At 45.2% G+C, this 27,082-nt stretch overlaps 1 protein-coding gene across 4 annotated transcripts in view; it reads right to left on the reverse strand.

The window, feature by feature from the left end:
- INSC (INSC spindle orientation adaptor protein) overlaps positions 1-27,082 on the reverse strand; it is a 137,209-nt gene that overhangs the window by 31,438 nt on the left and 78,689 nt on the right. For 3 of the 4 annotated variants that reach the window (XM_002822000.3, XM_054525925.1, XM_054525922.2), the window contains exons 6-7: positions 24,713-24,826; positions 14,628-14,753 (exon numbers count right to left, since the gene is read on the reverse strand). In XM_002822000.3, coding sequence (XP_002822046.2) covers positions 14,628-14,753; positions 24,713-24,826 — 240 coding nt within the window. The remainder of the gene's footprint in view (positions 1-14,627; positions 14,754-24,712; positions 24,827-27,082) is intronic. The other variant, XM_054525924.1, reaches the window with a different exon arrangement.

Consider the following 27,082-nt stretch of genomic DNA (forward strand, 5'->3'; position numbering starts at 1 on the left):
TTTAATGATGAAGTATGGGCTGAATGATGAGGAAATGGAGGCCCAGGGAGGAGATGAGATTACCCAGGCCACATGGCAAGTTAATGCCAGGGCCAGGACTCCAATTCTGGCCTCCTCACTCGTTGTCCCATGCCTCCCTCATTGGGGCCTCTGGGGAGAAGAGGAGAGGCTGGTGATAAGGCCAGGTGAGCAGGGGCTGCTCAGCTTAGTTCCCATGATGGGCCCAGGAGTAGCCCACCCTGAGGCCAGCTGCCCCAAACACAAGTCCCATTTTAGGAAAGTCTCCATCCCCAAATCACCCACTTCCCATCCCTTGTTGTAAACTTAATGATGCCAAGAGAACAATCTAATCAAAGCACTTTCACATCCCTAAAGAAATTGCTGCTGGAAGCACTTATAGATAATTAGATTTTACATGGGATGGAATGGGTCTGGGCCTGAAGCCAGACTCTCCTCATGGGCGGGCATGCAAGTGGTGATGAGGATGGCCTGGCCTGGTCATCATCTGGGCAGCAGAGCTGATGCACCTGGAGTCTGGATAGAGAAGGGGCTGGCGAATGCTGAGATTCTTCCCAGGGAGTGGGAAGAAGAGCATGGAAATTGTCTTAGTCTATTTTATGCTGCTATAATGAAATATCTGAGACTGGGTGATTTATAAAGAATCGATTTACTTCTTACAGTTCTGGAGGCTGTGAAGTCCAAGTTTGAGGAGCCCACTTGCTGTGTCATTCTGTAGTGGAAGGCAGAAGGGCAAGAGATCTTGCATAAAAGGATTGGGGGTGGGCCATAAAGCTGAACTCATCTTTTTATCAAGAGCCCACATCCAAGATATCTAACCCACTCCCAAAATAACCGTATTAACCTATTCATGGGTGCAGAGCCCTCATGACCTAATCACTTCTTAAAGGTCCCAGCTCTCAACAAAGTTGCACTGGGGATTATGTTTCCAGCATATGAACCTTGGAGGACACAATCAAACCATAGCAGAACTTTTGCAGTTAAAGAACCCAAAGTGTACAGTAAACATCATATCAGATTTATAGGCAATATTCTCCTACTGATTATTGGAAAAGCACCAGTGGTGGTTTTTATGCAAATATTTAAAGGACACAGGCTAATATACAAAGGCCCATGATATCTCACTGGTGCTAGTCTGCTCTTCTTAGTTTTGTTTTTTAGGGAGGTTGTTTTTGTTTTTGTTTTATGTGTTTAATTTTAAGGAAAAGGAGGTAGAGTTGGTTTCTGGATTGTAACAATTAAACAGAATCATAGGAATGCACTGAAAATACAGCCATAGGAGCAGGAGAGTGACCTAGAGATGCTCAAATTTTCTCTTTCTTTCTGTCCTTCCAGACCCCTCAAAGGCTGCAGGAAAATACATGATAAGTGGGAATCACAAAGTGACTGGAATCCTGCTCATTGGTCTAGGCAGGATGGACCTGTTTGTCCAGGGTATAGTTAGAGGGCAAATTCAATTATAATCAGAAAGGGGAGCAAGGGTCACGTCCAAGGAAGCAAAGACAAGTGACAGACCAAGGGAAAGGGCAAAGCATTTCATGGAATAAATAAACCCATGGGTCAGAGGCAGAATGCTAATGTGGACTGTACACCAGATAGGGACAAGGTTCAGGATGACGTCTGTAACAGTCTAAGAGGTTAATTAAAGGCTCCCTTTATACAATGAGGTATTTGTTTTACGGAGTGGTGATAGAGCTGAGAGCTCCATAGAAAGCTACAGAAGCTAAAACAGGCCTTCAGGATGATAATATTATCCTCCTCCAAACTAATATATCCTAGCACTCAACTTCCTTTGCTATGTCAAACAAGAATCTTTAGTTAAAAGCTAAATGGAAAAATACAAATATTAATATGGAATATGGAATGAAACAATGAATGAAAGGGATTGTACAACCAGTTTGGCAGGCAAGTCAGTGAGGTAGAGAGAGAGAGAGACATATAGGCAGAGAAAGCAGGGATGGGTTATTAAGGTGGAAAGCAGTTATGGATTGAATAACTTAAGAGTATATAGAGTAAATAATTTCCCTGTTAAGCAGATGATTTTCCTTATAGCTGATTTTCAAACAGATGCTCTGAAGGCGCTTTGAGGGTGGATTTCCCTTTGGGCTAGGGTTACTAGGCATGTGCTGATAAGAAAATATCAAGTTTTCAGCAAAGCACTACTGGGCACAGCTGGGATCTGAATTGTACCCAACCTGCTTCTAGATCAGTGGTCCTTAGCCTGGTTCTTAGATGATTAGAATCATCTAGGACAGTCTTAAAGACACAGATATCCAGACTTTACCACCAGAAATTTGAATTTAATTGGTCTGTGGTGGAGTCTTGGTATCATTAGGGTTTTATTTTTGTTTTTGTTTTTTTAAGACAAGGTCTCACTCTGTCACCCAGGTTGGAGTGCAGTGATCTGCCCGCCTTGGCCTCCTAAAGTGCTGGGGGTATCATTAGTTTGTAAAACTTAAAGTATTAAAAAAAAAAAAAAACTCCTCAAGTAACTCTCATGGACATCCTGAGTTGAGCAGCACTGTTCTAGAGATATCTGTAATACAAGGAAGTTGCACAACCTTCAGAGCGAGAAAAGCCTAGGCTCCTTGCTGACTTGGTGAAATGAGCAAGTTATCCACCTTCTATGAGCCTCATTTTTAATCCTTAAAATAATAATGGTATCATACTTAATAATAAAACAATAAGTTAAATATTGACAGCTTTTTCCCTGAAATCAGTAACAAGATAAAGATATCCATTATCACTGCTCTCATTTAAAACCATACTGCCCAATGCAATCAGACAAGAAATGCAAAAATAGAAGGATTGATAAAGTAGAGGCAAAACTGTCATTATTTACAGATGACATAATTGTGTACATAGAAAACCCTAATGAATCTATACACTATTAAAAACAGTAAATAAATATAGCAAGCAAGATTACTGGATACAATATCAAATTTGTATTTTTTATGTGTTAGCAACAACAGAAAATAAAAATTAAAAAACACCATTTACATTTGCATGAAATCATAACTAGGAATAAATCTAAAAAAGATGTGCAAGATGCCAGCACTAAAAACTCAAAACATTGTTGAGAGAAATTAAAGACAGTTAGAGATGTACTCTGTTCATTGATTAGAATATTCTACATTGTTTAAGATGTCAATTTCTGGCAGGGCGCAGTGGCTCACGCCTGTAATTCCAGCACTTTGGGAGGCTGAGGTGGGCGGATCACCTGAGGTCAGGGAGGCTGAGGTGGGCGGATCACCTGAGGTCAGGAGTTCAAGATCAGCCTGGCTAACACAGTGAAACCCCTTCTCTACTAAAAATGCAAAATTAGCTGGGCGTGGTGGCACACACCTGTAATCCTAGCTACTCGGGAGGCTGAGGCAGGAGAATCGCGTGAACCCGGGAGGCGGAGGTTGCAGTGAGCTAGAATCGTGCCACTGCACTCCAGCCTGGGTGACAGAGTCCAGCCTGGGTGACAGAGTAAGACTCCATCTCCAAAAAAAAAAACCCATGTCAATTTCCAAAAATTTAAATTTTTAAAAATCCCAATCAAAATTTCAGCAGGTATTTTTGTGGACATTGACAAGCTGATTCTAAAGTGTATATAAAACTGCAAAGAAGTTAAGAATTACCAAGATAATCTTAAAGAAGAACAAAGCTGGTTAATTTATGTTACCAAATAGAAAAATGTATTAGACTATAGGGTCCCTGTGCTCTATTGGCACAAGATGAACAAAAAGGCTAATGGAACGGAAAAAAAAAAAATCCAGAAACAGACTCATGCATGTATCACTAAAAAAAACTGAAAAAGTATCACTTCAATTCAGTGCTGAAAGTATAGTCTTTTCAATAAATGGTGCTGGCTTAACTGGGTATCCATATGGGAAAAAAATTGACCTTGAACACCATTTTAAAATTAGGTTGAAATATATCATAAACCAAAATTTTAAAGTCAAAACAATAAAGCTCCTAGAAGAAAATTAGGAGAATATTTTCATAATTTTGGAAAAATCAATGATTTCTTAAATGGACGCAAGCAGCACTGACTACAAAAGAAAAGGTCAATAAATTGCATTTTAACAAAATTAAGCATTTCTATTTATCAAAAGACACCATTAAGAGAATAAAAAAACCTACCACAGGCTGATAATATGTATCTTAAGAGGATTTATATGTAGAACGTGTTTTTCAAAGTTTATACATCAATAAGAAAAGACAAACAACCCAGTGTTTTAAAAATGGGCAAAAGACAGCCCTACATTTCACAAAAGATGATAACCAAATGGCCAGTAAGGATGTGAACAAGTGTTCAAAACCATTACTCATCAGGAAAATAAAAATTGAAACCATAATAAGAGAGGACGGTACACTCAAGTTGGTCACAAGCAGAGCACTGCATGTCCAGCTATTACAAATCTCCAAATAACTTGGTTTGTATTTTTGAAGTAGCCCAAAGAGAGAATGAAACACTCCTTTGGAAATCGATTGTCCATTAGCTGTGCTTGTGTCTTTCCAGCTCTTCTCCCTTTCTCTTCCTCCCGTAAGTCTCTTCCCCTTTTCTTATCCTCCTTCCCTCTCCCTGTCTCTCTTTATCTCTGTGGGTGACCAGAGGACCCATCACTTGCCGGCAGCAGGTGGTGGGTGATGGTTCTCATTCTGGGCTTTGAGGGCTGGCCGACTGTCCATGCTGCACTGTCAGTGCCAGACTGTTCCCGGAAGTGGATCCTACCTACCAAATTCTACCCTAAACCTTCACAGTGTATCATCCTCTCAATCCTCCCTCCACCCCACCAGCCCAAGCAACCTCCTTTACCCTGCTCCCCTCCAAACTAGCACTTGCCCCACTCCAGAAGCACTCAGGGGTGACTGAGAGTGCCACCTCTGTACCTTGTTCCATGTGCTAGGCAATCTTTGCTTCCCTGTGAGCACAGCTTCCCTTCTCCCCAGCAACAGCACTGTGTTTTCATCAGACTTCTCATTTATTTTCTGCTCTCACCAGATTCTTTGGGCCCAGCTAGGAGATGCACAACAACTTTACCCTGCTAAGTCTGCTGCATCCCACTCCACCACACACACACACACACACACACACACACACACACAAACTCTCAAATGCAGAGCTCCATCTAAGAATTCACAGGCGCCCAGCTCTCTTCTAACAACTCCTGGAAGAACACCACCCACTCAACACAACCCAAACCCACAGAACAGGCATCTAGAATTCCTAGCCCTGCCAGCTAAACATCTAACTTTTGTTCATCACATTATATCTCACAAAATTACTTCATATGCCACAGGATACCAGCAGAACTAGGAATCCCATCAAATGAGAAAATTGAGGCTCATAGGGATTATAAAACTTCCTTGTGATCACTTAGCAAATCAGTGGCAAATGAAGAACTGGTCCCAGGATCTCTTCACTAACGTCAAGCCTGCTGAACTTTACCCAGGGAACATAGCCAGCCTCAAAGGGCTTCTACTCATCTGACTTATCTCAGGCTGACTTGCAGAGCTCATCTTGGCCCACCAACCTCCCTAAGTCTCTTTGAGACCTAAGAACTTGGGCTTAGGGCCATAAGAATTAGGAGTCAGGCAAAGCCAGTGCAAATTGCCAGGGCTAAGTGATGCAATCAGGGGCTCAGGGCAAATTCCATTCTGTCCTTATTGAGGGACCCTATGATGTTTATACTCCCCCAACTCCCACCCCTCATCAGGGTCTGAAACTGATCACAGCATCCTGCCACGCTGTTTCAAGTGAAGTCAGACATTCTGCATTCTGGTCTCAGCCCTGTGGTTGATCTCGGGAATGTGGGTGTGCACATGGTTTCACCTCTCTGGGCCTCTATTTTCTCATCTGCAATGAGGAAGAATGAACCAGAAGTCTTCAAATGGTATTTATTTGGTTCCATAGCAAACATTATTCACCTGTGTGTGCAAACCACTTCCCTGATGGACTAAAGAAGTGGGTGAGATAGTACCTCTTGGTGGGGAAGCCAAGGCAGAGTTCTGAGGCCAGGCAGTGTGGGATATGCTTCCAGAGCAGTACCACATACTGTGTGAGCACCAAAGAGGGAGGATCACAGTCGGGAAGGAGGTCCAGAGGAGGCCTTAGAGCGAGATAACAGTGGAGGTGAAACTCTCATTGTGACACTCAGCACAGGCAGAGGCTCCAAGGCAAGGAAGCCCCAAAGACCTTTGGTGGAGAAATTTGGTGGGGAAGGGAAAATAACTCACATCTGTGGAGCATTGACTTGTATCATCTTCACAACCTGCAAGGCAGGGATTGACACTTCACTTTCACCTGTGATGAAATGGGGCTCAGATGGGTGCAAGGTCACACACACAGTGAATAAGTGGTGGAGCTGGGCATCAAAACCAGGCTTGTTTACCAAGGGGGCAATGTGCTGGAGGCAGCTTGCTCAGAGGGCACCTTCAGTGCCAGGCTGAGGGATTGGATTTTGTCCAGTGGGAACTAGGAGGCCTAGGAAGATTTCCACTCCAAGAACACACAGGACAGACTCTCTGGGGAAATCTGGAAATTAGAGACCTGTTGGAATGAAAGATTTGCCTACATCATCGGAGCCTGGCTCAGTAGGAAGAAGCCCTCACTGCCCTGAATTTGTAAACCTCCCCTACTCCCCCACTCACTCCGCCCCACACACTGGCCCTGACTGTTGGTCCTGGAGCCCAGAGACCACCAGCCTCAACAGCCCCAGGAGAAGCCTACCCCAGGCAGCCTGATGGAGCTGCCACTGGTGTTCTTATCCACCAGGGGTCGCTGTTGCACAGCACATGGGGTCCCACCGAGCCTCTGCGGATGGAGCCTGCTCCTGCAAACCCACTGCTGCACTTGGGCACCCGGACTGCCTGGCAGCCCCATCCCTTCTCCAAACTCAGATTGGACCTGGCGGGAAAGGCACAGTCCCCGAGCCTTCCTTCAGTCTGGAAAATACTGGCCCATAATCTCAGCCTAGATCTTTGTTAGAAGGGGAGAGGGCAGGTGGGGCAGTATGGCTGATTTAGTTCCTGCCTCTTTGCATCCTGGCCTCCTTAAGTGCCCCCACCCCAGCCATCAAGACAGACAGACAAGAGCCTTGGCATGTTGAAAGTGAACAAGCCACAATCCCTCTGAGAGGGCTCGGTCATGGGCCCTGCCCCCTTGCAAGGCTGGTAAGAGTGACAATGACAGTGCCAGCCCCAATTCCTCTCTGCCTGTCAGCCAGAGTCACAGCACAGACAGCTAACCTGGGACCCTGGGCCTCTCTGCAAAGCCTTAGCCCATTCCCATGGGAGTTGAAGGCTAGCGTTTGGGGGTGTGAGGAGTGGAGGAAGCTGATAATCCTAGATGGGTTGAGTGCCAAAGAGGGGTGAAGAGGCATCTGCGACCTTCATTCAGAGGCATTCTCTTTCTCCCCCTCTCTAAAAGCTATTCCTAGGTAAGAAGGGATTGCAAGACAAATTAAGCAAAGATTTTTTTGCCTTGCATTCACAGCCCCTCTGTCTCTATCCAGCCTGGCTTATATATTAGAACCAACTCTAGCAAGAAAGTAGTAGCTTTGCTTTGGGATCTGCACACTATGACACCATTCACCTAATGGGACCAGGGGGCGCACTTAGGATTAGGAGCAAAAACGCAGGGTTCTCAGTCCAGCCTCTCTCCCTCTCAGTATCTCTATCCTTTCCAGCCTCAATCTGCTCTTCTGTAAATAAGATGGAGGTGACCATCTCTCCCTGCCTTCCTTACAAAATGACTGTGAAAAGCAAATGGGCATAATGGTGAGAAAAACTGATTAAAGTGAGTTTTTTTGCTTGTTTGAATTTTTTATTTATTTTTTGCAAAAATTAACTATTTCTGACCATCTGCAATCATACAGGGAGCAGACAGTGGAAAGAGACTCCTGTAAAACAGCAGCTGGGGCCACAGAGCCTCCCCACCATTCCCCCTTGCAGCCCGCTCCCTCCTGCCCAGGGCCTCTGGGATTTCAAGAGCTCAATATAGGCCTCCCTGTCTTCATCTCTCTTCCAGCCCAGCACCTCAGCTGTCAGGGCCTATTGATTCCAAGAAGCTGCCCCAGGAAACAAGGGTGGGGTGTGAAGGAGCTGCATGGAGACAGGCAGCAGTTTTTCCAGCTCTTGCCCTTGGTGATTTTCTTCTTGGACTTGAAATTGAGCCCTCCTCCCTGCTCTCCCCTCATCTTTAATTTCTGTATTGATTTTCATTAAACTCCCCCCTTGGCTCCGGCACAGAGTGAACTAACTCGTTATTTGAAAAAATAAAATAAAAGGGAGGAGTGAGAATAAAAGGATGCTCTTTTGAAAGTGAGGCCATCTCTGGTCTTAAGGCTGGAAAAGACAATGACCAGAACTGTCCTGGAGGTTGTCTGAGCCTTGGGCTTTGAGTGCCCCCCCAATCCTTATGGCCACAGACCTGTAGCTTCCTATCCCTAACATCTCCAGCCCCTCATCTGGACCATAGACCCCAGTCCAGCTCTAGTCTCCAGCCCCCTCCAACCCCATCCTGGCCTGGCCCCATCCAACCACAATCCCTGAACCAGCAGTGCCCTGACCTTCCCTTTCACCACTCAGAGCACCTGGCACCCTGCCATGGTCATTGCAAAATCCCCAATAACCAGGTCCTTTGGGGGCAATGTGAAGTTTTCCCCCAGACCAGCCTGAAGAAGTGGAGACAAATGGGCACGGGAGGAGGAAAAGGAAACAGACACAGGCAGAGTACTTTCTCCACACAGGCAGCATTGCTGCAAGACCCACCCATATTGCTTCATTGCATCACCATAGCAGCCCTATAAAGGAGGTAGTAGTCCCATTTTACAGAAGATGAAGCTGGGGTTCAGACAGGAGAAGTGACTTGCTCCCTCACCTCTCTTTATTCTTCCCCAAACCCTACAGTCCCCCACATTGGTAATGCCAGTTCACCTTGCTAGCTCCAGTCCTCCAGGAAGGCCACCCTCAGCAGTCCACCCTGACCAGGCTGGGTTCATCTGCTCTCGCTGGACTGTGTGGCTATGGGGCCCTTATTCTCTCCTTGGCCCTCATTTTCTCCCTCCAGTCTTCTCCCAAGTGAGGTCCAGAGAACACTGCCTTCTCCTTGGGGCTCCCCCAATTCACTGAACACAAAGGCCCTGAAAGACTTGGAGCCCCATGGGGTGGCTCCCTGCTGTGGTATCCCCTCTGCCCCTGCCCTTGTTAAGACTGCTCTCCTCTGGCCTGCCTGGGAGCTCCTCCCTGGCCCTTCTGGGCCCAGCTTCATTGCCTCTTTGGTGCTGCCTGCACCGGCAACCCCACCAGAGGTGGGGCCTCCTGCCTGTAGCCTCTGATGGCCATGGGACAGCCCTTACCATTGTCTGTCCTGCTGGGCCTCTCCCCATTCAGCCATCCTGGGAGGCAGGGAGCCTGTCTCTTCTCCAGAACCCAGCATGGGGTGGGGAATGAGGAGTGATGTCAGATGAGGACACAGGGAAGGAAGGACAGATGTCGTGAAGCTTAGGATACAGGGAGGCTGCAGCCCAGATGAACCAGACCTCCGCGTGACAGCTCTGAAAAGAAAGAATGGGGCCTCAAAATGCCTGTTAGACACTTGTGGAGAGGCCTTTGCTGTGTGTTGGCATCTTGTCTCCATCCCTGCTTGGTGGGTGTCCGTGTCTGGCCCCTGCCCAGGGCAACACAGAAAACCCGGCTCCCAGTCCTCTGTAGTCCTTGCCTCAGAAGGACCCACTCTCCCCCGGTAGCAGAGGAAAGAGCAGGAGTTTAGAACCAGCCAGACTTAGGTTTGCATCCAAGCTCTACATTCATGACTGAGGAAACACTGTCTCGGAGCCTCAGTTTCCTCGTCTGTTAAAGGGAAAGGCTGTGAGGACTCATCCCCCCCACACCACCCAGCTTCTCCATGTGTGCACTTCACTGCAACTTTGACCAGGCCAGCCCCTCTCCCACATGCCAGCCCTGCCTTCCCCACCAGACCCTAACCTTCCATTCATTTTCAAAGTCCCAGGGATTAGCATTGTACCTGCCACAATCACAGTAGCCACCATTTATTCACTGCCTACTCTGTGCCAAGCATAATATTACTATACATGAGGTAGATTTTATAGGCTCATTTTACTGATCAAGGAACTGTGCTAAGCAAATCCCCCAGGATAACATATCCAAGCTCACAGTGAGAAAAATCTATTCAAATCCAGGATTGCCTGATTTTCCAAGTTCCCAGTCTCTCCACTGTAATAGGCTGCTTCGGTGATAAAAGAAGGAATTCATAGAGTGAATTAGTGGTGGACTTCATGAGAGAACAAATGAGTGAGTGAGTTTACTTATTTTTTATTTTATTTTATTTTTAAGAAACAGGGTCTAGCTATGTTGCCCAGGCGAGTCTGGAACCCCTTGCTTCATGCAATGCTCCTGCCTCACCCTCTTAAAGCACTGGAATTTGAGTGAGTTTAAAAGTAAGTGAATGACTGACTGGCAAACAGAAGGAATGAAGAAGCAGAGACGAAGTGACTTCCCATGAGTGAATGAATGAGACCATGACTGAATCTATGACCACACAAGTCCCCCAAACTCGGCAAGGCTCAGGCATGACACAGCAGCAACTGGGATGGATGCAGTGACCTGTCCAGACCCACAACTCTGCTGGGGGCTGTGCAGGATTTAATGAACCTCTTCAAGGTTGAAGGAAAGGAGGGGGAAGCTGCACAACAGAGATGAATTTCACCAAATCCAGCACATTTCCCACTGCCAATTAATTAAGCGAACCTCAGTGAGAAGGCCAGACCAGTAAATCAGGCGGAGAAGGCTGGAACTTTGATGTGATCTAATTAGGCCACGAACCATGCCCGGTGAGTGGGTGGCTGGCAAGAGCCCCAGGGAACCACACTTCCCCACTCCATCTTCACTCACCTGTCACTCTGTGGTTTCCACAATCCGGCCTGTGCCTGGTCTTCACCATCTTCCATCCTCAACACTGACAATGGCCAACCTCGCCAGAGCCTCTGTGGGCAGTGCTGAGCAGCCCAGCTCACAGACGGTGGCAGGCATGGACAGGACCCAGGGAGGGGGTGTGGGTGGAGAGTGGGAGAGATTAAGGACCTCATGGTTGTCTCTAGAACTTCTCACAACTTTGGAAGCAATATGATATGGAGGAAAAGAGCATGGAAACTGGCCTCACAATATCAGATTTTGAGTCCTGGGTCTGCACAATTGTTAACAGCCCAGGCTGGCTCTGGCCCAGCAGAGCTGGAATTACATTACTGCCTGGGCTACTTTTTAGCTATGTGCCCTTGAGCAAGGGGCTTCATGTCTCTGAGTCTCCCTTTCTTCTGTAAGCAGTGAAGATACAACAGGACGGCAAGGAATAAATAACTTGATGAAAGGAGGGGCTTAGCAAAGTGCTTGCCCAAAGCAAGTATTCGATATATGTTAGTTATTGTTCCTCTCATCATGGTCATGACATCCTCCTTACCTGCTAGAACTGGGCTCGGCAAGAATTTTCTTTAGACGGGCAGAGAGTAAATATTTTTGGCTTTGAAGGCTATATGGTCTCTGTTGCAACTATTCAGTTCTGCTGTTTTGGTATGAAAGCACATAGAGAACACCCAAACAAACGAGTGTAGCTGTGTTCTAATAAAACTATGGGCTGAACTTCGAATTTCACAGAAGTTTTCATGGGACACAAAATTTTATTCTTCTTCTGTTTTTTTCCGACCATTTAAAAATGAAAAAAAAAATCATTCTTAGCTCATGGGCCATACAAGGCAGACAGCAGGCTGAATTTAGCCCACGGACCATAACTTGCTACCTTCTAGACTAGAATGTAAACTCCATAAAGACAAGGGGTTTTGTCTGTTTTGTTCACTATCATACTCCCCGCACCTAAAACAGTGCCTAGCAAATAGCAGATAGTAAATACTTGCTGAATGAATGAATTACATAATGTATGATTTCGTGCAAGAAGTCATTTCACCTCTCTGGATGTCAGTATTTTCATCCATACTATGGGGATACTTTCAAACTTGGAGCAAGCATCAAATGAAATTAGAATCCATGTGGAGTCACTTTGCAAGCTCTACAACTGCTATACAATGTAGTTGTTATTTCTGATCACTCAGGGGCCCTTACCAGGGTAAGTCTTATTCCTCTTCAGTGCCTGGCACAGAGGAAATATTTCATGAGTGTCTGTGTATTATAAGCAATCTGGCCTGGAGAGGAGAAATGTCCAGGTAAGCTACTATCCCCTATGCCAGCTGGGGACGTAAGGGGTTAGCACAGTGGCCAGGAACAGCAAGGTGGTCTGGGATTAAGCTGCAGGGACCTTTTAAGTGCTCTCAGAGTAACCATTAAACCAGTAAGGTCGTGACACACACTGGGTGTTGTACTATGGCAGATGTGGGTCCAAATTCTGGCTCTGACACTTACTATGTTATTTAGGCAAGTCAATTAACTGTCTGAGATTCCATTTCCTTATCTTTAAGATGGAGATACTAATAGTGCTCACCTCACAAGGTTCTGGTGCATTAATGAAAGGACATATGTAGTGGACTATCTCAGCACCTGGCACGTAATAAACCCCCAGACTATAAGCATCTCTTTCTCCTTTTGCTCAACTGGGCAGGGTCTGAATCTCGGGCTAGGGCCTGGGACGTCTGTACTGGGAAAGACACATTAAAGCACTCTGGCATTTGAGCAGCATCAGATAGGTGAAAGGAAAAATGCCTGCAGCCATCCCAGCTGCACAGGTTTTCAGCTCTAAACAAACAAACGAAAAGCCCTGTTGTTTTTCTTCCCTGAATTGAAAACTTCCTTCTGCACTGCAAGCTCACTAAAGCCACACAATCTGCTGCTTTTGGAGGACTGGTGATCCCAAGCTCCTTCCATCTTCTCCTCCCATTTTCCCTGCCAACCAGACAGGAAAGGTGAGAAACAAATCCCATTTGGTCATTTGTACACTGTCCAAGGAAGAACAAGTTTTATAGGAGAAGGGAGGGAATTATTCAGAACATGAAGTTGAGGATGCTCAATGCATTTCCTTTATCAAGTCCACTGTCTGTCTCTCCCTCTCTCTCTCACCACCCTCTCCACTCCTCTATTTTGCCATATAAGAAAGCACACGCACAGCATGTCTGTGCTCACACAATCAGACAGTCCACTGGAATAGAGATAACTGTAACTGGTTTCAGTCTTAGAAGACTTGGATTTGGCTTTTGGTTCTCTCATTTAATAGCTATATGACCTTGAGTTAGTCACTTCTCTCCTCAGAGCCTCGCTACCTAATGAGTAGCACAATGAAGGAGTAAGCATGGATTTCTCACCTCCAAATCTAGTGCTCATAGCAACTAGATATGAAGACTTCCAACCCAGTGGGAAGGGGGCACTCTGTTCAAAAAGCTGGCACTATCTCCTCTACTATCTTGCTCTGTCACCTTAAGCAAATTACTTCCCCATTCTGACCCATAGCCTTGTCATCTGTAAAATGAGCAGATTCCCTATCCACATTCCATCCTTAGCTAAGAGCATCTGTAAGTTCATCATTCTATGACCCTGTCCCAATAATCTGAGTAGGTTTGGAAGGAGGCAGGGTAAAAAGTAAGATGACCATTTGTCTAGGAGTCCAGACCAAAGTGAGGAAGCTGAGGGTAGGGTGGAATTATTTGGGCTGCCAGGACCAGACTGTGGGACATGGATGCAGAGGACAGAGAGCAGTTTGCTGGCCCCTGTCCCCATTTAGACCAGCTAACAGGAACAGACTCAGATCCTACCCCAAATCCTGCAGGTACCACTGTAGTACCAGGACATACCAGGCCTTTCCACTTTTCTATAAGAATTTTCAGCATCTTTCTTGGAAACTTGGTTGGGAAACCCCAGATTTCAGCCCCCGCCTCCCCAGCTCTCCTGGCTGGAGTCCCTGAGAGCCTATCCGCAAGCTCAGACTCACTCATGTCTGAGTAGAGGAGCAGCCTCAGTCGCACAACCAGGGAAGGGGTCAGGGTGGCTGGAATTAGTTATGTCACCATAGATCAGGCTTGAGCAGAGGCACTAGAGCCTGCCAGATCACCACCTTCCTCCTCTAACCCTACCCTACTCCCACGCCGTCTTGGCCCAGTGAGCACTTGGACTGGGGCTTCCACCTCCCTCACCCAAGCCCACTGGTCTTTAGTGGAGAGGAGCCCCACCTGCTTTCCCAGGCACCCAGTGCTGCCCTGCTCTTGCCCACTCAATGCTCCCAGGATCTGGATCCTCTTCCATCTTTAGGAGCCCTGCTGTGGGTAAAGAATCAACCACCCTGAACCCCAGCACCACCCCCTGACTTGCCTGCCTCCTACCATGGTCCACCCACAGGAGTCTCCCCAGTTGTCACCCCACCCAGGAAGTGCTGAGTGTCCCTTTGAGCCCTGTCTTTCCTGCTCAGGCTCATCAGTCCCCATCTCCTTCACCTCTTTGCTGACTCCCATAGTCCAGGTCCCAGCGGCCCTATCTGAATGGGGCCTGGGAAAAGGACTACTCAGGGCACTTGGTCCATGAAAAGGAACAGATGGCCATCATGAGGCCTGGACCTCACCCCTACCTGGCTTGAGGACCTCAGGCACAACCCAGCCAGCTGTCCTTACCTTCTCCAGCTGGTGGACACCCTCTTCCACGCAGCAGATGGAGGCCAGCGTGCGGAGCGCCTGGGGGTACAAGCACCGGAAACTGTCCTGCCGGCAAACCTTGAAGAGAGCTACGACCCCACCCTCCTGCCAAGAGAAAGAAATGTCACATCATCTTACTGTGTGAGCTTGTCTGGGGCTAACTCAAGAAGAAGTGACATCCCTGATTCACCAGATATGCTTTCGGGTCCTCCCTGCCTCCAGCAACCCCTGCCCCGCACACACTTACACACATTCACATGCTCACATGTACGCTACAGAGAAATGCTGGCTCCAGAAATAATGTCACCTTTCATAGTCCAAGCTGGAGATGGGATACTATAAATGCTTCTGGGGCTCGGGAGCCAGGGGCCAAGGCAGGCATATTTGCTAGGGCTGGCGATCAGTACCCTTCAACAGGGTTCCCAAACATCTGGCAACTCCCTTGGAGCAGCCCCCCATAGAGCAGGCCTGGAGTCACAGGAAGCAGGTCCTAGAAACCAATCTGAGGCAGGTGGAAGGAACTGACTAGGTGCCCACATCTGGTTCTCCCTCTGCCAACAGTCACCATGCTATTCCTCAGATCCTTCCAACTGCTGCGGGAGGCAGGCAAAAAAAAGGTTTCATTTATATTAGTACTACGATTTCCTCCCATTTTTTGATCAAAAAAACTGAAGTCCACATGGGTAAAATAATTCAGCCTAAATTCACATCATCATTTTCACTCCTTTACTCCTGTTTGTGTGTGTGTGTGTGTGTGTGTGTGTGTAACCCTTTTAAAAACAATCATCGCAGCTCTTGAGTGTGGTGAGCATGTACTTTTCCTTTTGTGAGAGCTGTTTATGGAAACTTCTTTCCAGTAAAGTGTTTACCATCAGGCAAGAATCTGGGAGTGCAGAGCTCATTGTCCAGGTGCCCTGCTAACTAGTCAGACTTACTCATAATAATCGCTGGAGCCAACCTTAGCTCTGGGAGCAAAGTGAGCCAAAAGATCACTAGAATGACTAACCAAGGCGCCAAGCAAACCAGTGGCAGCACTAACTGGGGCATTTAGAGTGGCAGGAATTGGATATCCCACATCTAGCTTTGCCCAGATCTTTCCCTCTTTCCTTCCCTGAAAGCTGGCAGGGTGCCTAGGGTTGGCAGCAGTAAAGAATGCATGAGCAACTGATCTGAACTGGGTCCCTCAGGGCACTCACCTTTAACCTCATCACTCCTGGGTCTAACTAACCTCCTTGTACCAGTTCCTAAAACTCAGCAAAATGTTATAGGAAGAAGGCAAGTTCAGCAAAAGACCATCCTCTGTCAGGTTTTTGAGAACTCTGACAACAAATGCACCTATTATGTTCCAGGCTCAGTTCCATGTGTGCTGAGAACGCAGCAGTGAATGACTGATAAAACAACGAATGGGCAATTGGAAGAAGAAGCCCAGCACAAGTTCACCAAAATAGCTCAATTCCAGATCTTCCCTTCCCCTCCACCCCAAAATGATAGGCTCATGGGCCCTTTTCATTCTAAGAGTTTTGCTGCTGGTCACTTCAGGGGTCAAGATGAAGATACCCAACTCTGGAGGAGTTCATAATTTCTGACATTTTATAATCAGCTAAGAGTGATCACAACTTATATATTTCTACTTCGTTTGGGGTGGCTGAATTCCCCTCATTTCTTTTTGTGTGAAAGGGCATAACTTAGGGCTAGTACATTCATTCGTGCATTCAAAAATGTTAATGGTTTATTATAGGCCAGACATCACCCTGGACACTGAACAAGACTGCTTCAGTCCCGTCCACAATAAACTCATGGTCTCATAGAGAAAGCAGACAATTTTAAAAGTAGGTACAAAGCTGGATAGAGGGGCAATGACATGTGGTTGGGGGTGCAGGGTTAAAAGAACACAGAGCAGAAGCCCTAACATGCTCAGAGGGTGGGGGGTTGTAGAAGGGTCAAGACAGAACCACTCTGATTTTAAGTGCACATAATTACTTCAGTAAAAATGTCTGGCATGAGACAGACACTTACGCCTCTGATTCCTTTTCCATAACCTTTACTCCTGCCTTCCTACTTTCCCATAATTCCTGGGACATCTGCTTGAAGGTTCTACATACAGACCTCACTCAGAGAGTCACTGAAGGAAAACCAAGTTACTCTTTAGAATGAGAAGAAAAGAAATAGAAGTTCTAAGCTCTCCTCAGCCAGCCCTGCTGGTCATTTCTAGCCTTCCTCCAGATGTAAATATATATACATATATATGGATATATATTTATATATGTGTGTGCTTATATTTAATCATACATATTGTATAAATGTTATTTGTCTATATATGTAGATAGATGAGAGAGAGAGAGATGACTGATTGATAGACATTTACATCTGAAGCAGACAATGAAGAAACAGTGCCAAAGAACACGCGTGAGGCCTGAGCCAGGATGAATGTGGCAGCCTCCTTTGGCTCAGGAGGCACTGAGCCCAGCACAACTATATTTAAGCCTCTGCATGCATTTGCACTGGATTCTCATTACATCTCTCTCAAGCCTGTGAAAAATGGCCTTCTTAGCACTTTTAGCTACCAGGAGAGGGAGGGGGAAATTCCTGGATCCAAAAGAAAGAGATTCTGGTCCAAATCCTGGCTTTACTGCTGGTTAAGTCTGGCTAAAAATGGGCTACGATAGCTACATGTCTGAGCTGTTGGGGGTGCAATTGAGTTAGTACATGTGGAAAGGCCTGGTACCTGGTTCTGGAGAGTGGGTAAGGGTCAGGCTATGTGAGGCTTCCTGATTATAAGAGTGTCTTATATCCTCATGAAAGAGGTCCTGAGGGCTAGGATATGTGGGAGGAGAGAGAAGGAAGAAGGCCACAGAGGAAATAAAATGGATTGGTCTTGAGGACCACTCTGGAGCCCCCATTCAAGAACCGAGTGCAGCACTCATCCTGGAGTGAAGCTGGGAATGGCCTGAGCTAGCAGAATCACACTGTTGGCTGAAGCTTGTTTAATTTTATAGAAAGCTCCGGGCTTAGAGCCCAGCCACATAACAGTATGAATTATTCAGAGAGACTTGGGATGAGCTGTCATAAAGTGGGAAGAGATCACTTGTGGGGTGTGTGGGCTGGTGGTAGAAGGAAAAACAGAGGAGCTATTGGTGGGGGGGATAATTCTGATGAAGCCCAGAGGAGTTTTCTGTGCCCTGCACAGGGGAAGGGATGGAGTTTGCCACCATCATCATAGAGAGGTCTGGGCTTATTCTTCAGCCTTCAGAGGAACCCAAGAAGCTGAGAGGACAAGCCTTAAACAGGTTGCCCACATTCTCTCCCAGAAGCAGCTAAGATAGATGAAGGACCCAAACAAACAGAACAGCAGGCCACAAAGAGGTGAATGAGGAAGGCCGCTAGATCACTGCCCCACACTGTTACAACACTGGGTACATCCACTGAGCCTCCAAGGTGAGGATGCTGTGCAGGGCATGCCAGGGACTCTCAGCTCCTGCATCACTGTCAGAACTGGAAACCCAAACACAGTAATTCTGTGGGAGGAATTAGTCTCCCATCTTCTCCCAGAGAGAAGATTCAGGAAGGACTCCATTTTCCAGCCCAGAAAAATGGATGAAAAGATGAGCTGGAAAGATGGAAGTCCTCCCTGAATCTTTTCTCTGCTTCAACACTCTGTCTGCTCCATCCCTTGGACCTGAAATATCAGAACGTTGAGATTAAGATTCTGGAATCTGTAGACCTGGTTAAAATCCCAGCTCTGCTTTCATATGTGTGATCTTGATTAAATTATTTATGTTCTTTCTGAAACTCTGTCTCTTCATCTTCAAAATGGGAATTATAATTATGACATATCAAAAGACTGTCGGAGAATCAGATGAGATGGTGAATAGAAAGCATAGCACCATGCCTGAGTAAACAATGGGCATGGAAGGTTGGCGGGAGAAAGGAAGAGAGTGGGAAGGAAGGTGGGAGGGAGAGGAAGAGGAGGGGCTGCTGAGAAGCAGCTCAGAACAGTAACCAGGCCCGTAGCCTTTGCTGCCAAACAGCCAGGTTCAAATTCCAGTTCAGTCACTTACTAGCTTTGGACTTTCTCACTGTCTTAGCTCCCTCACCTGGAAAATGGGGGTAGATCCTGCCTACCACAGAGGATCATTGGGAGGTTAAAATATGTTATTTGTATAAAGCCCTTAGAACATTATCTGGCACAAAGTGAGTGCTATAAAAATAAATTTATTATTACTACTTTACTACAGCTGTTATCACAACCATCATCAGAGTTGATCACTTCAGAAAGCTCATATTCTCCCATTTGCCCCCAGCTCCTGCCAATGCCTCCCAGTTTTGACCTCCACTAGCCTCATACCCAGAGCAAGCAAGCTGATTACCATGCAGTGGACCAGGAGCAGAAAAAGAGGAAATACTGATTAGGAGGGAGACAGATTTGTTGTAGCAGAGTTTTGCCTGGAAAGGGAAAGACTCTAGATTTTAACGAACTGAGCTGGTGAAATGGAAATAGCACCCACTCCAGAGCTGGACAAATTTGGTTTCAAGTGTCAACTGCTCAAGGTATTCAACCACTGTGAGTCCTGGAGTTCTAACCTGTAAAACAGGGTCACTGATACACTTCTCAGAGAGGTCATGTGGACAAGATAGAACAATGATGTGAAAGTCCCTGCACAGGGCCTGGACACATAGGACGCCATCAATAAATAGTAATTATTATCGTTGTTGTTAATATTCAGTGAGACTCAAGTATTCTCTTGGCAGGCTCTGGAGGGTGTGGCCCATGTAAATAATCAAAGGATCATCCGAAATCTTTAAACAACTCCTGGTCATGGCTCTTGAGAGCCCAGGGGAGTGCTAGGGGCATGGGAGATCCCTGAGTAGCTGAGGAAGTGATGGAACAGCTGAGAAGCCTGTGGACAGAAATGTAGGAAGTGATGACTAAACGTGGCAAATAGTTCACCTTAGCCTTCTGTTTTAAAATGGAATAGGATAAAAGTAAAATCGCATCCTTACTTTTCCCATGAAAACACTGGGAAAGTCAGGCAGCGTGGTAGATTTGGAAGGTGTCTTAAATATACAGCCCAGCATCCTCAGTCCACAAAGGAGGAATTAATCCCCAGTGGTCTGGCCAACCTCCTTCAGTGAGCTAGTGGCAGAGCTGGGATGAGAGCTGCCCTCTTGTCCCAACCCAGGCCTTTTCCCCTGCTTTCTACCACTGGAAATGTTTGGGATTAATGTTTAACTGGAGTTAAGGCCTGGTCCTGACAGGAGACTAAATCTGCAGGAGGCCAAACTTCATCTTGGCTTACAACCAAAATGCATGTCGCCTCTCTGCTTTCCTGAATGTGAAGCACAAATGCAGGCAGGTGGTAGGAGCTGTCTATATCAAGCAGCACATGGAAACAGACCTTGAGTGCTCAGGTCCTGAAACATAACACCCAGGGCTTCAGAGCTCCTGCCAAGCAAAGTTTCCTTCCCAGGAAATTTCTAAGGCCCATTCTTTGCAAAACATAAAATATCTTCAGACCCCATGTGCCATTCAGAAGTCCTTATCCCACCCAGACCTCAGATCCACACAGAGAGCCCAAACCCAGCATGTGTTTGCAACTCATTTTGAAAGGGAAAAATGGTAATTGTTCCAAAAGAAGTTCAGCTACTTACTGTTTGGAATTAATCATTAAACAAATGTTGAGTCAGTTTCAGCTCAGAGATTGGAGCTGTTGGCTGTTCCCCGACAGCACCAAGACAAAAATCTCCAGTCAGCCCTCTTGACCAAGTTAAATGTTTGAGTCACAGAATCCTTGAAGAAAACAGATCCAATGCTATCTCCTCCATCCCCTTTGCCCCAACACCACTACAAGCTCTTCAGGTTAAATACATCTAAATGACTCCCAAAAGAGAGTAGAGGTCCTCAACCCAGGCAGCACAGTATAATCACTTGGAAAGCTAAAATATTCATCCCAGGACCTACTCCAGAACAATTAAGTCAGAATCCTAAAAGTTTTAAAGCTCTCTAGTAGTTCGATTGTGTATCCAGGATTGAGAACTCCTGAGTCACACTTTGGCTCAAGGACCTGAAGGGCCAAGGATTGAACCAGAAGTCACCACCGTGGGGTTTAGGACTGTGAACCGCTGGGGTTCAATTCTGTCTCAACTCCTTGTCAGCTGCGTGATCCTGAATAAGCACCTTAAACCATTTCCTCAACTATTGATGGTAACAACATGGTACCTTCTTCATAGGATGGTTTTGTGAATTAAAAGAAAGGAATTATATAATGCATTAAAGGCAGAACACAACAACACTCAAATGTTAGCTATTGCCATTACATAAAATTCACTTCTCCACTCACAAGAGTTGACGAGCATTTACCCTGCTCTACTACTAAGATTGCTTTAAGGGCTTAGATGAGTGATTCTGAGAGTCTGGCCATGCTTCAGAACTACTTGTAGGGCTTGTTAAAATGAAGATTCTCAGGTCTTACCCAAGGACCCCATGGAATCTTGGGTAGGGCACAAGTATCTGGGTTTTCCACAAACTCTCTGAGGGACTGCGATACAGAGTGGGCACTGGGAACCACTGTTGCCAGGGCATCTTCCTGTGACTAGCATCTTAAGTCTATTGAAGGACATAACTTTGCTACCAATTAAATCCCTGGTTCTGTCTCCAATGGTGATGTCATATTTCAAGTGAAAAAGGAAACAAAAGACCTCACTGAAGTCCTAGGACTACTAGTTGCCTATATTTGCTCTAAGTGTCTTGAAGCCAAGTTCAGGGGCTAATTAATTACAACTCCCATTATAATTAATGAAAACCACCATCCTTTTTGATTTAGTCTTCCTTGAATGTAGTATTGGAGTGGCTGCAGGCATTTTTCAGATCCAGCCATGAAGTTGAGTGTGAGAGACATGCTTCATTTTGGTTTGGTGGGATATGTTAATGTGGTTGGCATCACTTTCTCACGTAGGTGAACTACTGCAGACCAACCTGGTACAGAATTGCCTTCCAGAAGCAGTGTGGCAATTCCTCAAGGATCTAGAACTAGAAATACCATTTGACCCAGCCATCCCATTACTGGGTACATACCCAAAGGATTATAAATCATGCTACTATAAAGACACATACACACGTATGTTTATTGCGGCACTATTCACAATAGCAAAGACTTGGAACCAACCCAAATGTCCATCAATGATAGACTAGATTAAGAAAATGTGGCACATATACACCATGGAACACTATGCAGCCATAAAAAAGTATGAGTTCATGTCCTTTGTAGCAACATGGATGAAGCTGGAAACCATCATTCTCAGCAAACTATTGCAAGGACAGAAAACCAACACTGCATGTTCTCACTCATAGGTGGGAATTGAACAATGAGAACACTTGGACACAGGAAGGGGAACATCACACACTGAGGCCTGTCATGGGGTGGGGGGATGGGGGAGGGATAGCATTAGGAGAAATACCTAATGTAAATGACGAGTTAATGGGTGCAGCAAACCAACACCGCACATGTATACATAGGTAACAAACCTGCACGTTGTGCACATGTACCCTAGAACTTAAAGTATAATAATAATAAAAAAGTGGTTTAAAAAATTGCCTTCCAGAAATATTCTTGAATTATTTTCTTGTTCTAAATAACCCACTTTTCTAAATAATTTGGAATTTGGAATTCTATAATCTTTTACTTAAGTAAGGCCCCAATAATTCTATAAGCTTCTGGCCTCACAAATCCTAGACCTACTCCTAGGCATATGATATAAGTGCAATGAATCCTTTGGAATCAAAGCTCACGATTTGAATACCTGCAATTCAACTTGATAGTTATATGCTCTGCAGCAAGTTATTTAATCTCTCTGTTCCTCAGTGTCTTCATTTGTATAAAATGTTAGTACCACCCTCCTCACAGAATCATGAGAATTACATGAGATCCCATTGGTGTAGTGTTAGAAATATAACAGAGTCAAATATATGTGAATTCTCTTCCAATATATATGAATCTAGTCTGAGTATAAATGTCATTAGAGAGTACCATACTAGCTTTGTAGGTCTCAAAATGTAGTACCCTGAGAACTTGCATTAGAACTGGGGACATGAGAGATGGAGAATAAAGGAGGTTATTTAAAATACTCCACACCCAGTGAACCTGTTTCTGGACACAGGATGACCCATTGGATACTCAGCAGCCCTTCAGAAACCCCTACCGAAGTTGAAGGTCGAATGAACTTCAGTTCCCTCCCAACTCTCAGAGATTCTGGATCTGTGAATTTATAACTTTCTCATTCAAAAAACTCTTTGAGTACCCACTTTGTGCAGGCATTGAACTAGGCACTAAGGACACAGAGATGACTCAGATGTTTCTGTCCTTAAAAAGCACACAGCTTAAAACACATAACAAAATAGAATATGGTAAGTGCTGAGACAGTGCCTGCTACTCTTTTTAGACACCACAGGTGGGAGGGTGTCTGGAAAGCAATAAAGAAGAATACAGAATTGAGTGTGGAATGCTGAGTAAGAGTTTTCCAAGTGGCAAAAAGAGAGAAGGACATTCAAAACACAAAGACAAAAGGTGCAAAGGCCATGACATGCTCTTGTGCCTTCTCTGCTTCCTCCTCAGACAAGCAGCTGGGACAGCCACAACCACCCCAGCCCATGGCCAGAATGTAGGACCCAATCAACAGAGAGAGCCAGAGGGAGGGAGGCTGTCTCTGGGCTCCTCTTCAGCCTGGGAGAGGGAGAAACTGATATGAAGGCTTAAAAGGAGAAATATGCCAACAGAATTGAGACACATTAGTTAAATCAAGCCTGCTTTGCAGTTTTGCCTGCATTCTTCTCCCTTCTTGTATTCCTTGAGCAAATCCTTGCATTTTATTTTGTTCAGAGAATTGTACAGCCTCCTTTTTTGGGAGGAGTAGGAAAGCTTAGGCAGAGACTGAGTGTATTCAGAGCCCATCTTGTCTTGATGCCTGCTGAACACTGGCCAGTATCTTTGCTGACAAAACAATAGAGGACCCAGATTCTCCTCCTGCTTTTCCAAGGATCATAGGCAGATGCTGAGGTTCACAAGATTCTAAGGGGACACAAAAAGAGACTAAGGGTATTGGATGGGAACCCAGAGAACAAACCTCCGAGTTTGTGGTGAAGGCCATGTTTGTAGATCTGTTCCTCCTCTTTCTCCTGATAATGCTACTGCTAATTATTATGGGGTATAAGTTGTTATGGCAGCAGCATTAAGAGATGTGGCTAGAGCTTAAGCCATACACAAGTCTATATGAAAAAAAATAAAAAAACTTTTCTTTGAACTGGGTTTGAGACATCCCATGTCTTACAAACATGATGTCAGGGAGCCATATAAGGTCAATCGATCACCCAAAATGCCACATGCCAGATGGTGTCTTTATTCACTACATCACCACATCCTATGGACCTCAGGGACACCACAGCTGCCAGGAAGGGAAGGATGTGTGGAGATGGAGAAAGACAGTTGATATTTATAACATATACCACATAAAGAAAGATGATAGAGGCTCTGGGGGCACCAGATTTCTGTCTCAAGTGGGAAATGAAATCAGAGAGGCTAGCCACCTACTAAAAATGCAGACACGGGCTGGGCACAGTGGCTCACACCTGTAATCCCAGCACTTTGGGAGGCTGAGGCAGGCGGATCACAAGGTCAGGAGATCGAGACCATCCTGGCTAACATGGTGAAACCCCGTCTCTACTAAAAATACAAAAATTAGCTGGACGCGGTGGTAGGTGCCTGTAGTCCCAGCTACTCGGGAGGCTGAGGGAGGAGAATGGCGTGAACCCGGGAGGAGGAGCTTGCAGTGAGCCGAGATCGCACCACCGCACTCCAGCCTGGGCGACAGAGCAAGACTCCGTCTCAAAAAAAAAAAAAAAAAAAAAAATGCAGACACCAAGTCCCAGATAGGATAAGTGACTCTCCCAAGGTCACTCAGCAGCTAATGCAGGGGCCAAGACAGACCTCCTGAGCCAGCTATTCCCATTGAACAAGTGAGATTCCTCATACTTCCCCAGGCCTGCCATTTTGGTCCCTAACCATGAAGCTCACCTTGGCTATGATGCGGCACAAGGGAGCCCCCTCCTGGGTCAGGCTGAACAGGTTCCCTGTGGTGGACTCTGTGGTGTAGATATTGTCTGAGGCATCAATTTTTCTCACCAGTGCCTAAGAAGAGAGAGAAAAGTTAGCTAGTAGTTACTCACCACCTCCACCCTCTGCTCATCTTAATGGAACACCAGTGGGCCCATGCTCCTAACAGCAACCATGGAATCTACTCCTGCCCCTAGCCACTGCCCCATTGTAAGGGCAATGAGGTTCTAGCTTTGGGAAAGGTATCAGTCAAGGTGAGGTCTAAGCTACATTTTAGAGATGTGGGATAATTTCAAACCCTTGATACATAGGCCATAACTAGCCTTGCCCCAGTCCCTCAGAAAATCAGCTCCCAACATTGATGGGCTCAGCAAATACCATTTTGTGAATCTACTGGTTTTTAATAAGAAAAGAAACCATCAGTTAAATTAACAAACCATCAAATTGAAAACCAATGAGTGGCTACAGCTATGACCAAAGAATTTGCTAATTTTGAATGGCTATTAGCTAACGGTGAACTCCAGCTGAGTGATGGGTTCAAGGGTTAAGTCAAGAGAAGTGCTCCACAGTAGTTTACTGCTTGAGGGATATTTTTCTTGGACATTTGCTCTCTCCAATAGCTTGCTGCTTGCGGGGTAAGGCTAAGATGAAATAGCAACACTGGGAATCCTGTCAAAGGGTGGGAAACTCGGTGAGGAATGCTATACTGATCAAGGCTGAAGAACAAACCTGAGGCTAGCGGTGAGAGGGTCTGGGAATGACTGAACATAAGACCTGAGGCTAGCGGTGAGAGGGTCTGGGAATGACTGAACATAAGACCAAGAAGAGAGGTTCAGGAAGGAAAGCAAATGAAAGATTCATTAACAAAAAAGATACAAAGATTATTTCTAGAAAAGTTTAGCTAATTTCTGAGGGAAAGGTTTTTATGTAACTTGAAACCACTTCATCATCAGCCATTTGCTTTGAAGCATGTGATTCATTGAGTGTAAAGGATTCCTTCCTGCTAATTAATGCCAGTAGCTCAAGTTTTCTCCTAGTAAGAATGGAGTTAGAGACTGAGAAGAGCAAACTTCGAGGGCCTCATTCAAGAAAGTAAGACCTCCAGACCTGGGTGCTCTGAGCAGCCACTCAAGTGGTTTCAGTTGCCAGGTTTATTTTAAAACATTAAAATGAAATTTAGTTTTAATTAAACACTGGTATTATGGAAAAGACACTTAAGAGCAACACTTGGAGCACCTTAGCCTTTCTTTGCCTCAGTTTCCTCATCCATAAAGTGGTGTAAAAATAAGCCATCTGCAGTGGCACGTGCCTATGAGTCCCAGCTACTTGGAAGATTGAGGCAGGGGGATTGCTCAAGTCCAGGAGTCCAAGAATAGCCTGGGCAACATAGCAAGACACCCATCTCAAATAAATAAATAAATAAATAAATAAATAAATAAATAAATAAAATGGTGTAAATAACAATTTCTATCTTTTAAGGGGGTTGTGCCCATTTTTTAAGGTTGTCAATATATATAAGGGATTTCTAAAGGTACCTGCCAGGTGGAAGCTAAATAAAATTGTAAGCAGTTACAATTTTGTGATCTTGTACAGTTAAGCTCCCCACACTTTGGTTTCCCTGTTCGTAAAATGATTAAAATTAAGAGCTTTGAGGCTCAAGGTAAGTGGCTCTCCCTTTTGTCTTCTTTATTCAAATTAATGAAATTCCTCACATATGTACAACATGCTAATCTAGATATAGCAGTCTAAGATTAAGTGTGTATTTAATCAAACTACATTAAATATAAAAATTATGCTCTAAGTTTTGATAGATGCCTCTTGTTAGAGATTCAACAAAAGGTAAAATTAATAACCAAGATTTGTCACTACAAATCCCTATAAAGATCACACTTCTTAGAATTCTTCCCCACCGTTACCATAAGCAGCTACACATGTGATACCAATGCTCACATGAAAATGCAGATTTCATATATTGGGGTCTTGTACCTAAATGATAATTACCTAATGTTCCTGATTAGTGTTTGCACTTGAAGCAAATTAGCATTACATTAAACAATTCAAACCCAATGTCTTTTGCAATCAACTGCTAATATTAGACAATTTAAGTCTGAGAATAATTTCATGTTAATGTCTATACACGTATATACAGTAATTACACCTCAGATATGTCTCAGTGAATCAGATCTCTGACAAAGAAAAGTTGCAAGCATCCTTTCCACAGTGTAAATCTGGAAAAATATGAGATCAAAGGCTCCACTGAAATCTTCAAGGCCCTAAATATCACCATGTGTCAGAGCTGGAAAGGACCTCGGAAATCATCTGTCCAATCTT

This window comes from Pongo abelii, chromosome 9 (assembly GCF_028885655.2).
Source record: "Pongo abelii isolate AG06213 chromosome 9, NHGRI_mPonAbe1-v2.0_pri, whole genome shotgun sequence".
Lineage (NCBI taxonomy): Eukaryota > Metazoa > Chordata > Mammalia > Primates > Hominidae > Pongo > Pongo abelii.